Source organism: Sus scrofa, chromosome 16 (genome assembly GCF_054392235.1).
Source record: "Sus scrofa isolate SSC_HxYL_T2T_F1_AM1 chromosome 16, Sscrofa_HxYL_maternal_Yorkshire_Landrace_v2.0, whole genome shotgun sequence".
NCBI lineage: Eukaryota > Metazoa > Chordata > Mammalia > Artiodactyla > Suidae > Sus > Sus scrofa.
In genome coordinates, this window is record NC_139398.1 from 48906781 (window position 1) to 48924410 (window position 17630).

The window sequence follows — 17630 nt, forward strand, 5'->3', positions numbered from 1 at the left end:
TTTGTTGACTTGTTAATGATGGCCGTTCTGACAGGTGTGAGGTGGTACCACATGGTAGTTTTGATTGAGCATTTTTTCATATGCCTATTAGCCAAGTTGCCCAGCTTCTTAAGGATAAATCCTTATCTCTCATTCAATTTATGGGCTCTCATTCAAACAAAGCTCTTATTGCTCCCATGTCATGCAGCCCCACAATTCATTTGTAGCTATCTTAATTTTTATTTACTTATTTTTTGTTTTGTTTTGTTTTTTAGGGCCACACCCACGGCATATAGAAGTTCCCAGGCTATGGGTTGAAGCAGAACTACAGTTGCCAGCCTATACCACAGCCACAGCAATGCCAGATCTGAGCCACATCTGTGATGTATACCACAGCTCACAGCAACACCAGATCCTTAACCCACTGAGCAAGGCCAGGGAGTGAACCTGAATCTTCCTGGATCCTTGTTGGGACTGTTAACACTGAGCCATGAAGGGAACTCTATTATCTTAATTTTTAGTGTCTATCTGCCTACACACACAGACACATGCCCCTGCACACAATAGTAGTAAGCTTCTAAAATCTTTCTGACTGTGATTCTTCATCAATCTAATTATAAATGATCCATGGACTCAGTGGCATATTTGGAGATGGGTATTCTGGGTAATCTATAGACTGATTACATGTCCATAAATATAGCCTCCTGCCAACTGAAACTTAGGTTCTAGATTAGTTTTGGAATGGTTCTCATGTCAGGCTTGTAAACACAGACTAAATAGTTTGGGGTACTGGAATTTCAGAATGATTTTCCTTTTTCCTCTTAGAACATGATGTTCATTGGAGACACAGGAAGCACTGGGGATGGAGCAGGCAGCTTCCTCTGAAAGACCATATGCTCAACATTGTCGTGAATGCTGGCATGACAAGAGTGGGTGGAGTGCACTGTTTTACCAAGCTGGCATTCTTAATCCCAAAGAACAGGCTGTGGCCTTGGTGGCAGTTAGGTTGCCAGCCTTTCTTATCTTGCTCTTACCCCTGTGTCCTTTGACAATGTCTATCTTGATAGGATTTATTCAGGAGACAAGACAGTTTCATAGTAACAGTTGAATTTTAGACAAGGAAACCAAATCCTTACTGAATGCATTAGAAATGATTAAATTTACTGAACATACTTCCAAGGAGAAGTTTTTTTCTGACTCATTCCTAGTACTTTTTTTTCTCCTTTGACTAATCATCTTTGAGAAAGGAGACCACTTAAGAGTGTTAATGGCTAATGAAACTTTAATCATACTCTGATACACAGATTATTTGGATAGAAAGTAGCATCTTGGGGGGTGGTATGAAGGAGTGGGTTACCAACACTTGTGTGTTAAGAACATTTTCCTATGAAAGAGCAATATTTCTTTCAAGGATAATTGCAGTTGGAAAAAGTTTCAGGAAAAATGTGGCCTGGTTCTATACGATAAACTCCCTGATAGATGGTTTCCTTCCTGAAAGTAAAGGTCCTTGGTAAAGCCAGCCCACGCCTTCCCGTGATAATCTTGGTATTTAAGAACATTTATATGCAGATAGTTCTTTCTCATAGCTAACCTCCCTTTCATCCTTATTTCCTCTTTTTCAGGCCTGGAGGAAATGGAACACTCTAGTTCTTCTTCTTCATTCAAATAAATAAGTGAAAGCAGTTTTTTTTTTTTTTTTTTGTATCCAACTTAAATAACTATAATGTCTTAAATGTTTACTTAAAGGTCTTGTCTTTTTTTATTGCTTTTACTTTTTTTCTTGGATCCTTACTAGGTATTCATGTGTACATATAAGTTGTAAGTTGTAAGACCACAAATAGAAAACACATATAATATTCTAAGTCTTGAATAAGGCCTATGTAATTTCTCCTTCCTATTATATTACTTTTAAGTAACACATTGAAATTTATAGTTAGTGTCTTAATGCCTGACTTTCTGCTACAGTCCCCAAAAAACAATAACATGAGCCTCATATGCTTTCTGAATACTTCCATATTCATATTTTAAAATTCTGATTTGCCTATTGATTTTAGTCTGTTAATTCAAAAGATGATCATTTTCTTTTTAAGAATATTATCTGTTTTTTTCTGCTATTTTGGTAAAAATCAAGTTCACTCTCCTGAACAATAGTATTAAAGCTTAGAATTAGTATTTAGTAATTTTATTACCCTGTCTCTTTAAACTTAATTCACACTGTGAAACTTTTTGACCACACCTATATGAGGGGATAGATGGGATACCTAAAAATCTCCTCTTCATGACAAAGATGAATCATCAAGATTTTAATTATGATATTATTTTGTTTTAGGAAAGGTGATTTGCTAGGGGAATAGTCAAGTGATACTCTAATCAAAGAAATGCAATCCAACCCAAACATAATTTCATGAAGTTGCAGATTCAGTATTGATTTTCTAATTCTGTACCACAACAGTTCTGTCAAACTGCACACCCAAATTCTTATGTATGGGCTTCTTCCATTCAACATAGCTGTTTTTGTCCCATTTCAAATGTGCTTTGAAAACTCCCCCACCATTAGCCTTTGTTACTCTTATTTATTCCTGTCTTTTAGTCCTTAAATGCTCTTCTTTAGTCCAAGATAATCTTTTTACAAAATTGCTCCTAGAACCTAAGGATTCCCATTGGTTTACATTAAATTTAGGTTAGCGTTTCTCATTTTCTTTATGATCTTTGGAACCTTGATTTGAATGAAAGATCAGGGTAGAATATTTGCATAAATGAACCAGTTTTTTTGAAGACAAGATGTTAGCTCAAACACTTGTTCACAACATTCACTTAAGAGCTGTGAAATTGCTGAGGCAACTTTATTCCAGGAAAGACAAACATGAACCATAGATGTGGTTAAGTAGGTTAAGCTTCTGGAAGAATCAGTGAAATAAGATACTCAGACTAGTAAGATGTGTTAATATGGTATTTATCTTTCTGCTACCACAATCTAGAGGCCTAACTATATTTTCCCAGACCCATTCAGAGCACTGGGATCAACAGTGTGAGAAGTCAACAGTAGAGGGCAGAGCACACAGATTCACCAGTGGTAGTAACATAGAGCACATGTTAGTATGGCTCTCTGCTCATCACAAATCCATTCACACATGTTCTCTCCTCTGATCCTCACAGCATTCCTGTGAAGCTGGTGGAGTGATTCCCAGGTAAAGAGGTCAGAAAGATTAAAGGACTCTTCCATGTTTACTCATTAATAAGTGGCTGAACCATGATTCAGACACTGTCCAGTGTCTTTCCAATTTGACTCCAATCTCCACAAGAGGCTTGTTAACATTGCTCACAGTATGTTATTCTTGGATAGAATTCTCTTGATAAGAATTATATGGGACATTATTTATTAATTCTAATAATACCATAAGGTTGATGACAAGCAGTGATTCTTCCACAGAGACACAAAGTATGTCACTAACGGGTAAAAACGACTTGTCCAAAGGCCAAAGAGAAAGCCAGAAATGCATTAGAATAGGTATGTGTTAGCAGAGAATACTGTCTGTGGGCGACTGAATACTAAGAAGACTAATTTATGAGAATTCAGAATCCCATCCAGCTCAATGTTCTTCATTGTTAGTCATTCATGTGCCATCTGAGAATAGGAAAGACACATAGTAAACTGGACTGATGTTTGCTTGAATTCAGAATTAATTGATGTTTACAACCTGAATATAGGGAGGTGAGTTGTGTAGCAGCCCATGTACACTCTTTTCAAGAATGGAGTCAGTGCATAGTAACTGTAACAATCTCAGGGTTGAGGATGAGATTCCAGGAAATGTTCCAGCTAAACTCTCTGTATGTTAATCCCCTCAAGTATTACTCAGAAGACAGTTCTCAATATTACGTAATTTCCTCAGTGATCAGGGAGAAGAGCTGTTCTTGACATCCCCAGTTATTAAAACCATTTTTGCAAAGTAATCCTTGTTAACTTGAATATTAATTGACTTCCATAAAACTGTCTTTCAATCACATGAAGATTTAAGACTTGAATATGAGAGTGTTTAGGAGAATCTAGACTATATTGTAAATATTTTTGTGTTAAAACAATGAGAAAATAACCTTCAATTACTTTTTAACAGAATTATGGCCCACTACAGCAGCACCTTGAAAATCAAAATTAAAATCTGTAATTGAGTTACTTTTGAAGATTTATGATCTTAAGAAGAAATCTTATTTGTTGTACTGTTTTGAAACATATAAAAATATTAAGTTCCACAATATTTTAAAGTTAGTTATATGTATAAGAAAAATTAACATTCAAGAGAATTTTACTTCAGAAAAGTAAAGGAAATTAAGTATAAAATTAAGTATAAAAAGTATAAAAAGTATAAAATTAAGTATAAAAAGTAAAGGAAATTAAGTATAAAAATACAGTTAAACATTTTTAACTAAGTTTTTAAATGGGAACCCTGTCAAAGAGATTTTTAAAAATTTGCTAGACATAGAGTAATAACATCTGGCTAAACTTAAAAGCTTAAGACATAACTAGATTTTTTAATCTAAAATTTTAATGTTAAGTGTTTATTTTTTAAACAAAAGTAAGCCTCTGAATGTTTTTCTCAGCACAGAAGTCACTCTTTTGGGTACCATATAAATCTCATTGACACTGCCTTGTACTATATACAATCTATTTATTTTGGTATTTTTTCTTAATTTTTTCTTCCAGTTCCAACTTTTTTGTCCTATTTCCAGAATAAAAAGCTGGAGATGACTTTGACACCTAATAAGCATGCAACATTTCACCATACAGAAAAGAAACAGTGAAACCTGTCACCAAAATGATAGCTCCCTTGAAAAACATCATTGTGAATCAGGGGATCTAGTTCACCTCCAATAGCATCAAGGGATAATAAGGAATGAGTGATTTCCCTGTCTATCAGATCAATCCCTAGAGGCCTACCCAGCCACTTTCACACACTCCACACACGTGTACAAGTATCTTTCAAAGGGGTGGCTACCCAAATTGAGATCTCAGAATCTCATCTAATTTCAGTTTAGTTTATAGATCCAGGATTTTGTTGGTGGAAACAAAACATAAGAGAATGTCCAATAATTGTGAAAGAGTTATATTTCAGGATTTTTTTTTTTTTTTTTTTTTTTTGTCTTTTGTCTTTTGTTGTTGTTGTTGTTGTTGTTGCTATTTCTTGGGCCGCTCATATTTCAGGATTTTTTAAAAAAAATTTTTAAAGGTCATTGTTCTATTTTATTTATGTAAAATATTTCTTTCATAGAAGGGGAACATGTGGTCTACAGTTCTAGTCTTTTAGCCACAATTTCATTTTCTAGTTGGGAAAGTTTTCAAGTGATGAATTTGTCCATTGTATGAGTAAAGAATTTGAAAAGAGCTTCTTTCTAGAACAGAGAAGTTGATCTCTTCCTATCTACCCTATGAGTAGTGTGTGTGTGTATGTGCAGATGTGCATGTAAGTGTGTTGTTTTGAGGGTAAAGGAAACTAGCCTTGCGAGTTTTCAAACTGAAGGTAGCCTTCATTGGAGTGTTGTTGCCCCTTAATTATCCTCTAGTCTTCAAGGAGCTTCCTAAGACAAAAACAGATGCACATGTCCTACTTTCCTCTTGACACTTGTGAAACTGTATACTAGTCACTGGGACTTTAGCCAATGTTGTAAAAAATCCCAACTCCTCCATGATTGTGTCAACAGCAAGAAGTACAGGAACCTCTGAAATGTGGCCTCTTCCTCACTTCTCTTCAACATCTCCTGCTCATACATCTGATTGGCCAAACCAAAAAGGGAGGCCGTGACTCCAGTGTACTATGCCATTTTTCCCGATGAGTATGGCCACATCTGGTCTTCATGTCTAGCAATGGTGATCTTTCCTTCTGAAAGAAGCGACTCTCTACAAGTTCTGTGTACACCACCCACGTGACGTTTTCTGCTTACCTTTTTCTTCCAAATTCAGAAGCAAAAGGAGAGGGGTAAACAATAGTGGAACAGGTGGAAATTGAGAACAATTCTTTTTTAGGTTCTTAGAATTAAGTGTGAATTACATTATTTCTGCCATTTTTAATCCCTGGAAAATCTGAAAAATGAAAGCTATAACACGCTGACAGTGGAGGCCAAGTTTTTCGCCACGGAAATGGTCCCAAGTGTCAGGGCTTACTCTCTTTATTGTGAAGGACCATCCTCTTGTCCTTCCTAGTTTTGTCTTCCATACACTGTCTACACTATGATCAGAAAGTTTCTAGTTACTATATGTATAAGAAAGCTGTTGAAGTTACCAAGAGAAAGATGTGGTTATACCTCTAATTGATGGAAGGGGATAAGTTTTTGCACTTTAATATATTTTTACAGCAATGAGCTAAGAATACACAGCTGTGTTTTGTGTCTTTGTGACAAATATCCATTTGAATATATTTACTTTCTTACTGGTTCTGCCTTCATTTCTGGGAGACATTTGTCTCACTCTTTGGCATTGATGGATCTTTGGAAAAAGGGTTCTTTCTTCCTGGTCTCCAATTTAGCCTAGTCTCTATGTAGAGGATCTGTGAGAGACACCATGGTAGAAAGTGCATGGACTGTTTCAAAGCTTTCAGTCCAGAAGCTGGGGGCTACTCTCCACATTTCAAAATTACCCCTTCCACGTGTAGACGCATAATGGTAAAACACTATCCTCGGGCATTTAACGGACTTTAGGAGGGGGGGTTCTGCAAAGCGTGTTCCCCGTGTTTACCCACCTTATTAATGAATCCGCTACTTGCAATATCAAATTATGGAATCCAGGGGGAATTATATAATAATAGATTGGTCTTCATATGAAGCATGCCAGTTTTAATGCTTTTATTCTCTCTATGGTAAAAGCCTTAACAGAATTGCTTGACCAATAATCAGGCTACCAGGCATGCAAATGTTGACGGCAACAAAGAATGAAATGTATTATAATGGACCACCATGATTGTTATTGTTTTGGGCTGTCCAGTTGACCAATAATTAGGCTACCAGGCATGAAAATGTTGAGGGCATGAAAAGAAAATACATGATAATGGACCACCATGATCGTTATTGTTTTGGGCTGTCCAATAAATCTTCCCATTGCCATTTTTAAATGTCATGTTACTTTGCCCACTCCTGTTTACCCATTCCTTTTACAGCTTCTCGGCCCCTGCCGCAGACATAGGGAGGTGACTCAGGCCTGACCTATTTCATTCCTCTGGATTCTGGGATTGGTCCAGCAAAGGGCATGTTGGTCAAACAAGGCAGTCAGAGAGACTGAATATTGAGTTCCTTATTTCCAGGTGTATTCTTACCTCTTAAATCAGGTACTAGGAGGGTATGAACCTGGGCCTTCTAAGAGCCATCTTCTCCATCATATCAAGGATGAGTCTTCAGTAAGAAAGAAGAAGCCAAGCAGATACAACATCATCCCTCGGTTTTGTCCAGGAGAGCTAGGACTTTCTTTTTTTTTTTTTTTTTTTCTAGAGCCGCACCTTTGGCATATGGAGGTTCCCAGGCTAGGGGTTTAATTGGAGCTACGGCTGCCGGCCTACACCACAGCCACAGCAACGCGGGATCTGAGCTGTGTCTGCAGCCTACACCACAGCTCATGGCAACACCAGATCCTTAAGCCACTGAGCGAGGTCAGGAATCGAATTGGCAACCTCATGGTTCCTAGTCAGATTTGTTAACCACTCAGCCACGACGAGAACTCCTAGGACTTTCAAATACAACACCACTTGCTTAAAGCAAACAGTAAATTAAACTCTTTGTTTCAAATATTGAGTAGTAACCTTTTCTTTGATGGGTGAAATAAGGACTATTATTGAAAAAGCATTAGGACACCAGGCTATTGAAAATCTGATCTCTCCTGGCTCATAGCTGTTGGTTGACAATTAGGGTTATAGATCTATTGTTTTAATTTGAACATTGCCCTCTCTGTTGGACTTATTTTAGTACAAAAAAGCTTTTGTTGAGAAGGTAACTCCTTCATTCTGAAACTTAAATGTAATTCAGTAAATGAAATAATTTAAACAGTCATCAATAGGAGCACACATTGAGATTGAAGCAGAAAAATATGTTATGGTGGACAAATGATGAGCTCTGAAAGCGAACAGTCTTCCCTTTTGCTCTTGAAAACATTCTTTTGTGTTTCTAAACTTCACCTGTAGAACACAATACTAAAACCTGCCTCACAAAGTTATTACAAGAGTAAATAACAAAGTGAGAATATTCTGTCTAGCCCACCTGAATGTTCCTGATTTACTAGATTAATTCATACATACTACATGATATGGTCTATCATTAATAAGATGCATATTAACACCTACTTCATAGATTTAAGTATGGAATGAAGTAATATGTAGAAATTCCCCTGGCAGACCTGCCCTATAGTAAGTGCATAATGAATAGTATTCCATTTATGTTAAGATCTATGAATAACTCAGTACAGTGCCTCAAACCCATTAGATGTCCAATCAATGTTTATTTGCTAATCCTCCATCCATGCTTAGCCTCTGAGTGTGGGGAAGGATCAGACCCTGAAAAAGAGGGAGAGGGCCAGTGGTGTTCTGAAGTCACTTGTACCAGCTTGCAAGGACCAATTATTAACTTTGCAGAATTTGTGAGCCAGTTTTAAACACTTTCATTATTAAAAAATGAATTATATAAATCTACAATGAAATAAGTTATATTAAAAACAAGGACAATAAGTACTAAAAACTGATCCCTTTCTAATTTTTATTAAATTCTACTATTATTTATGTGTGGGGGGAATGTAATTGTGTGTTACTGCACATCTAGCCTAGTTCCATGTTTGAAATCAGCCATGTCAACCATCTTTACCCTGCAGAAACTGGTGGAAGCAACCAATTAGATGGTTTTCCCTCCATAAGCTGTTAAATATGCCCCGGCACACTGCTGGCAGGACATTCACTGAGTACCAGAGATGGAGCGTCCTCTGCTCACAGAACTTCAAAGTCTACATCAGGCTACTTCGGGTTCTGAAATGACATCCTTATTCAGTTGAAATTTTCCAATCTCTGAAAAAGTGGTATTTTAAAAATGAGGCATAGAGGTTACACCCAGATTTGGATCCAGTGGGCTGGTGAGGGCTGTGCAATTTCAGTACCAGCTCCTATGTGTCATTGAGAAATGAGATCGCAATAGCCAAGAAACACCCATCAGAGGATGTCTCCGTCACCCTCTGCTTCATTTTGATAAAAAAGAAGGGTAGAAAAAAAAATGTTACCACTTAAAATAAGTCATAGACTTTCTAAATAGAGACTTGGGTAATTAGAGCTGAAAATACTTGTAGTTTTAAAATGAGAGGAACAATAGCATTCTGTTTCTGCCTTCCAGTTGCTGTATTATAAAATCCAACAGTTATCTGCTTTCAATTATTATCCCTCATGAAAGAAGATATACAGAAGTTGAAAAGAAGAGGGGAAAAGGGGAGGGGCAAAGAGAATCACTTTCAAGAAAGTCACTATTAGTGTAGAACAAAGACATTGAAGACTCTGTTAATGTCATAGTTATGACGTTTAGATTAAGAGAAAAGGATCATAGGTGGTTCTCAGCTAAACATATTCATGGAGCTATTTACCTAATTCAAGGTGTCCACCAGTATGGTAATAAAATACACACAATGTAATAAGAACAACTATATTCTAAATAACGAAGTATAATTATTCCTCTAGCATAAAAAGTTAGGCCCAAATATTATCAAAAAATCTGAGAGCACATGCTATATTTGTTAAGTTCCACACTGTTCAAATCATCACTTCTTTTCACCTTTATGAACTTAATTATTTTGAAAAGCCCATCATAATGCAAAGTAGGCCCTTCCTTATGTTAGATGTGTTAGATAATGAAACTAGTAAGTGGTGCTTGATGAAAAGGTAACTTTATTGGTTATTGTACAGAGTGATTTTTGAAGGCCTGGAGACATGGTAAATGTGGCCCCATGCCATGGGCTATATTGCATTACTAGAGTTGGGTATGGCTAGCCCAACACAGCACACCTGTGTTGTCCACATAGACCTCCCTATGTCTTTCATAGAACTGCCATTCTATATAGTAAAAGGCGTGTTTTCGGGGTATTGCCAGTTTTCATGGAATTTTCCAACCAATTTTCCAAACTGCGTTTTTCCAGTTCATGACTGGTGTAAACTTCCCAGGTTGTGACTCTAGAATAAAGTCAAGTATCAGTGAAACCAGGACCAGAAATGGCATCATTACTATCCCCACTCTCCTGTTCTCTTCACAACTGTTCATCAGCTACAGATCAAGGATATCTCCATGCTCATGGAGAACACAAAACTTATAGTGTTAGTTTTCTGTGCTGTTGATGGCCTGACAATCCCCATCAGTGTCCTCATACAGTCACAGAAGTCGTCTCCACTTCATAACGAATGTGCTTTTAGGTTAAATATTGAAGGATACTGATGAAGTTGCAAGGCAAATTTTAATCTCATGAAAGTCTGTTGTATTTCTTCCAGCTGTCTCTTTTCACTTATGCAAAAGCCTTATACTCAACACTGTTGCCTTCTGTTTTGGCCTACCAGTTCTGTCATGCATCTCTCTGTGACCCTTTTAGCAGGAGTCACCTCGATGCTAATGATGAGGTAGATTAACGTTCATTCTACTGGTGGGCTTCTCAGGGATTCCATTCAGGACCATTGCTGGTGCTGAATTCTTGCGTCCTCTGTGTTAATCCAGGTTATAAGGTATTTCACTCTAGCATCTTAGTTGTTTGCTAGTAAACACATACTCAGTCACACACATGCACACACGCACAAGCGCAACAAACAGGAGGTAGCAAACTCACTGGACGTTTGGGAGAAAAGTGCGTGAATCGATATTGAGACCCACAAACCAAAGTAACTTAAAACCAAATCTTAGCCAATGCTGTTCTTTAGGATCCTACCATGATATTTGAGTGTTTTCTTTCTCTTAATTCTCATATACCTTCTCTTCTTTCCTGTTTCTTTTCACTCTCAAATCCTGTTTCTAACACAGCAGCATTTAGGTCTCCCTCTTGGTACCTGGTCTTCTAATGACGCACCTTTTGTCTCGAGCACCTATAAAGATGTCCCCTTCTAAAAAACACCCTTCTATCTCTTTAAGAGAGCTTATGGCTCTAAATGTTATCGAAATAATTTAAAACCCTACTGCATAAATATTATCATAATAATTTAAAATACTTTGTATGATTCAATCATACAAAATTAGGAAATAGCTCAACATGCAAGTTGTGTGAACAGTTATATAAATGAGCTTCACTTCCGTGTATATGTGAACACCTCTTCTCAGGTATATACATAACCATACAGCCCATTAATTCATAAAAATATTCATGAATGTCCCTGATATTTAGTGTTATGTAATAGTGCTGGACTATATGGAACCTTCACCACCTTCTCCTATAACCTTTCTTTCTATTTTGGGAATGTCTGAAATAGAGGAAAAATAATAACTAGAGTTACTTTGAGAAGTTCATTTAACAAAACCATCATAACTGCCATGTCACATACAAAGCATGGACTTTGATATTAAACACACCTGTAATTGAATTCCCACTCTGTTGTTGACCTGGCTCTGCAGCTATGAAAAAATTGCCTGAGCCTTGGTAACTCCAAAATTGGTGATCAAGTGCCCACTTCAAAGATTATATTAAAAATTAAAAACAAAAAATACATAAAATTCTTATATTCCATACCTTGGCATATAGTGTTTAATAAATATCAGTTGTTATTAGTGTTATTAAAATATCAAGCATCATGTGGAGCAGCTATGCAGAGGTAAAGGGAATTCCTCTGAGCCCTCACCCTGGGAACAGTTATCCTACCTGCAGCATGGAGGCTTTGGTCTTTCCATGAGGGCATGGAAAACTGGGAGGTCCCTTTGCTACCTTGCATCATATACAGCTCCTCACACTGGACCTCAGAAGCAGCCAGGAATGCCTTTTCTCACTCACCATGACCAAACCATCCTTCTCCTTTGGACCAGCATGGTCTCCCTCCCACAGTTACTTTAGAGGCAGGGATCAGGGGATGCGGTTCCCTTCTGTTCCTTGCACAGGCTACTTGGTTGCTGAATAATAGGTACTAAATATTGTTTTCTATTGGCCCCACTACTGCTATTACTGACTCCATTTTATCCAGAGTCCACTGTCCTTTTGCACACAGTACAGCTGAAAGGCCTCTACCTCCAGAATTTCAGTCGCTTTTATTATCTCTGAAGCACCCAACAGAGTGGGCTCCCCACATACAGGTCCTGAGCAAAGGGGGTAACCTCTGCTGTGATTTTCTGATGTTTCTCCTCCAAGGGACTCTCCTTCTTGGGCTGATGCCATTTGATCTCCACTGTTGCCATCCTCCTGTCCTGCTGCTCCCCGGCCAGTTTGGTCCTTTCTTCCTCACTAGCTCTTCCTGTTGTGTGTGTAGCAGTGCTAGAGTCGTCGAGCAGTTAAAAGTCTTACTCATAGACTGGCATAAACCACTAATTCATCTTTGAAACATCACAACACTTATCGATCCTTTATTTACAATATTAACCCTTGGTGTATTAAAGAAAAAATTTTCCAAAACTCTTAATGGTGTAAAAGGGGAACTCAATCTCTTAAGGATGATTACTCTCTCTTCTGAGCCCTGGTTGGTCCTTTATTTGCATCTCCACTGATATATTACAAGTATCATTAATGTATATTTACTGGCTTTACTTCCCACTTCTGAATGATATTCTCCTTAAGGAAGCAAATTTGTTTTAGAATAAAATATCAAGTTTATCCAGAATAAGCAAGAGCACAGAGGAGGGCAAAAGTTGAAGATGTGAAATGTTGGAAAAGTAAAACATGCCAATTAAGGGAGATCTCTGTACACCACTATGGAAAGAAATAAACTGGATTTATTATTAAGCACAGCAGAGTACGTAGCCCTCAAGGTACTACAAAGTCACTATAAAATCTATCACGATTTATATCAAGGCATATACAAAGTTTATTGGGAATTGAGGTAGGCATTCACTTAGTTAACTGTTCTCTTCTGAAAGAATAATATAACATCTCCTCAAGAGGCAGAGATGAGATAAACGCATAGGCTAATGCTGGAGCTGCATGTTTACGTTTCCAGGGGTTATGAGGCCTTAGACCTTGGAGAAATCTCTTTACTGTAAAACTGGAGACTGGGCATACTTGGCACCTGGAGAGATTTAGTTACCCTCCAAAGGACAACCATGTCTTCAAGAAGACCTTTCAAGAGAGGAAAAGTAGATAAGTGGGAAGAAGAAGTAGCTGCCAGTACTACCTGTGTTTATGCAGAGTTCATGAGTCAGCACTTTAATATGCAACAACGTTGAAAGATGTCTTTAGTCTCAGCACTTCTGTTCAAGCTGGCTCCATTTTGATTGACGCTACCATTAAATAATATTTTAAGAAGCATGTGACTATGAGTTTTTCTGTATCTGTGAGTCTATACGAATTTACGGTTAACAAAGGGGAAAGGGGGGAGAGGAGGGATAATTTAGGAGCTTGGGATTAGCAGATACACACTACTATATATAAAATAGATAACCAGCAAGGACCTACTGTATGGCACAGGGAACTTTACTCAAAAATTTTTAATAACTTATTAAGGAAAGAATCTGGAAAAGGATATATGTGTGTATATATATGTATATACATATATAGATGATGTATGTATTTATTTTTATTATTATTTTTTAACTGCTCAAAAGATCACCTTTTTATTTAAATATTTTGATGGTACCCATTACAAATACAGTGTTTCTCCCGTGAAACAAATGTAAAAAGTGACAAATCACTCGTTCAGGTACAAAGAAGAACATTTAGAAAATGTGATGACTTTATATTCAGGATACAGGTTAGGTATTTCAAGCCTGCCAGAGGAGGAAGTTTCAGACCAAGTTTTGTTTGGGGTACATAGTAGGTCATATTCACATTTTCACATAGTATTGAATTCCTATTGCAGACTTGGCAAAAAGTAACTACTAAGTCTATACTAAAAAAAATAAAGCAACAGCAGTTATGAAGTAGAGTAAAAAATTTAGAGTACAAAGCAATCACCTTCATTTTGGCCACAGACTTACAGTTTCTAAAAATATTTATCTTTTGCTCAAGATGTGTGTATTTATAACTGAATCACTTTGCTGTACACTTGAAGCTAACATATTGTTGTAAATGAACTATAGCCATACTTCAATTAAAAAGAAGCTTGTGAATATTTTACTGTCAAATAATATATCGATAAAAATAGATTTTATTTTCTCCTCCTTAAAATGAGAAGTATTGGCCTTTTCTTAACAAGGGATGGTAAAACCATACTTGACCTACCATGTAATCTGCCTAGGTAGTAGAGATGATGATTGTCCAGAGAAATGTTTTTACTTTGTGTTGGTCTTACATTCCTAATTACTAAAAAGGATAAATAGCAAAAGTTTCTCAGTTCTAAAAGAGACTAGGATTATTTACACTTGTGTTACTTCTTCTATGTGTATTTTAAAATTCCATGCTCTCATTTTAACATGTAGTAAAGCTACATGTTGTTACCAGGTTCCTATCCTTCTTTTGCAACCAAGTGACCAAATAGCCTCTCAAAATCATTTTGATTTTGCCTTCCTAAAGTGAGATCCAAAATTTCAAAAAGTAAAATTCTTAAATGTCCTTTGAAATTAAAACTGCCTTTCATATTTCCCCTCAGGCTCCTGGGAGATGGCAAGGAACTGTCATTTCGCCTGTAAAAAGAGGGAGGAGAAAAAATCATTAGTCAGGTAAGCTCAATATTTTTTAATTAGCTCAACACTATTGGAAGAGCTGCATGGGGAAAGCTGTAAATCAAAAAAAGAAGCTTGGCCTTCCCTGCTTGATTTTATAGATAACATGTTATTAATTTAAATGTTCTAAAGATTGTAGACCTCACAGAATGGCTCTGGAGGGCTTGGCACCCTGTTAGTGTCCTCACTGTCCATGATGTTCTTCTCATCAAGGGAAACATCGCTCATACCTTCATCAGAGAGCTATGCTTTGCACCCCAGTGGAGAATTTTACTTTCATCCATTTTGTTATTATTGTGACTATAATAGATTAACCACAGCCCTTCAGTCTCATCAACAAGTGGTTTCTGCTTTTTCACTGATACTTAAGGCCTTGCTGTATGCTTCAGGTTAGAATTTGTTATTCAACCTAATTAGGAGACTCTCAGAGCCCTGTGAAAAGGATTGTACCCTATATTCCTAACAATTGATATTTCAGTGAAAAAATGTGGTTACGAGCTTAAAGCTGACAGCTGAACTTTTCTACATAGCTTTCTGAGCATCCAGCAAATTGAGTCTGTTTAGTCAAAAGAAATGGTCCCATTAAAACAGACTACTGACTCAGGAGCTAGCAGAACAAGAATTACTCATATAAAACTGAGTAAACTAATGAAGAAAAATTAACTGATTTTTTCTTAAAATGTTATTGATATTGTTTTAATGTTCTATTTTAATTAGTATATAAGGAAGAACCTTGCCTTTCTTCTTTACATATTGCTAATCCTTAATTTAGTAGATCATGTTTTTGTAACTAAAGTCAAATATTAAAAACATCCTATCTGATTCTGAACAATTCCTTAGAGTTCCGAAGCAAATAGAACTCTGGGCCTCGTTACTTCTCATGGCAATATATTTATTTGCACATGTTCAATAAGAATCTGCTCTTCCGTTTACCAGGATATACGTAGACCAGTTTATTGTGCAAGTGCCATAGTTGGTGTGTCATATTACAGAGGAATACTTACTTAATCAGCTATGAGAATCTCAGTATTAAGGGACAAGTGTTGACTTTATGTGTTAATGCCGGTAGTTAATGTTTGCTTAGTTCGCCTTCCTCCAAGGAGAATAGGCCTGGTACTTGGCTCATGGGTTTCACCTTCATAGGGCTGAGGAAGGTCACTTCCTGTCAGGCCAGGTACCTTGTTTTTTTTTAAGGAATTTTGAGGAAAGAGAAGCAGGTGAGAAAAATTTCTTGGGCTTGGCTTCCTAGAGGAGTAAATAATGAGAAGTGTTTAAAAGGCAAATCTGAGATTCTTTATAAAAATGTCCAGGAAGAAATTAATCCTTTAGCCTCTGTGGTTGCTCAGAACCAAATAGCCCAGCTTTGCTGAGCAAATTCACGGAGGATCACAGAAATCAGTAAGTCTTTTTGCTCTGCATAAGCAAATAATTAGCCAAAAATATGAGACTGGCCTTTTTTTGTGTAATCAAGAATACTCTTTGCCAGTTATTTATGACCAAGATGGAAGGCTATTAAATAAACACTATCCAAAACCTAAAAATAAATAAAAAATGAGGAGGTATATCCCTTGTTACTAGGGTCCTATTTAACAAGATTATCAGGGTGATTATTTAATCCTCTAGGAACATGCACTTGAGTTTGAATCATTATTTACTACTTAATTTGGGTCCAAAATATGTTAATTGCATGCATATGTCCAGTAGGAAAAATAACATCAAAGTTTATGGTATCATTACCCTATAGGATATTACATAGTTTTTATTTAGCTCAATAATCTCCCTCCATTCCTTTCTTTCCTTCCTCCCTCCTTTTTCCTTTTCTTTCTTTCTTTCTTTCTTTCTTTCTTTCTTTCTTTCTTTCTTTCTCTCTCTCTCTCTCTCTCTTTCCTTCCTCCCTTACTATCCTTTCCTTCCCTGCCTTCCCTTCATCTTTCTTTCTCTTCTTCCCTCCATTTCTCCCTCTTTTCTCTCTCTCTCTCTTTTCTTTTTTAAGTGCTTATATAAATGTTGTTCCTCAGATGTCTTTAGAACTAGCTTTGCCATCTTACTAGTTTCCTCATTATTAACTTTTTTACATGTGTAAATTTTATATTTATAGGAGAGTCATTTTTTTAACTTTCTGTAAATTATACTTTTATACTCTCAAATAAAACATATGAGAATCTGTTTATTTGGACACTGAGCACAGCCTCTTCTGCATTTCTTCTGCAAATAAAAAAAAAAACCTATGGACATTTACCTATATTTGAATTGACAATTTTTTTTCCTGCTTCTAAAAAAGGAGATGATAATGTGAGGTAATGTGGCATATTTGCATCCACATGATACTGCTGAATTTGAAAACTGTCCAAGCATGTCTGGCAAATGAGTGGGAGATACCCATAAGAATAAGAATACCACTTTCATGATGATCTAAGAAACTTTTTGGCACCTCGTAGATTCCAGAGTGCCATTTGGTGTTATACTTTCAGAATATTAGCATTTTCAAAGATGGCATCTGCAGTGGTACCCAAAGGAGTGGGTGGTACCCGGTAGGACCTGGTGATAACCAGAAGGAGGTAGTAGTAAGTGCTGGAAGTGACAGTGGTGCCCGATGTGGTGGTGGCACCCCACACAGTGGGACAACCTTTGAAGGAGACAGCTGGTGTATTGGAACTGGAGGCAGGGAAGGGAATTAAGCTAATGTAGTCCAAGTGCTCTCCTTATTAGGTCTTGCTGGAAGGAGAAAACTTGGCATAAATAGTGCTTTAATGATGTGTCTTGAATATCATTAATCTGAAATCTGCATTTGATAGGAGTTCTCCAGGGAATGACTGAGGGCAGCTTTTTTGAGTTTTATTGTTACTTATAAAGAAACATGCATGCTTTCAACAGTA

The 17630-nt window shown here is 36.9% G+C and overlaps 1 protein-coding gene across 8 annotated transcripts in view; it reads left to right on the top strand.

Moving 5' to 3' along the window:
* LOC102159433 (uncharacterized) overlaps positions 1-17630 on the top strand; it is a 908266-nt gene that overhangs the window by 600954 nt on the left and 289682 nt on the right. For 6 of the 8 annotated variants that reach the window (XR_014831357.1, XR_002339577.2, XR_014831355.1 and 3 more), the window contains one exon: positions 14682-14751. Coding sequence is in view for 1 of the 8 variants with exons in the window: in XM_085002287.1 (XP_084858413.1) it covers positions 14693-14751 (59 nt within the window). In the remaining 7 variants the exon portion in view is untranslated. Of the gene's footprint in view, positions 1-14681; positions 16934-17630 lie in introns of those variants that run through there. The other 2 variants (XR_014831356.1, XM_085002288.1) reach the window with 2 other exon arrangements.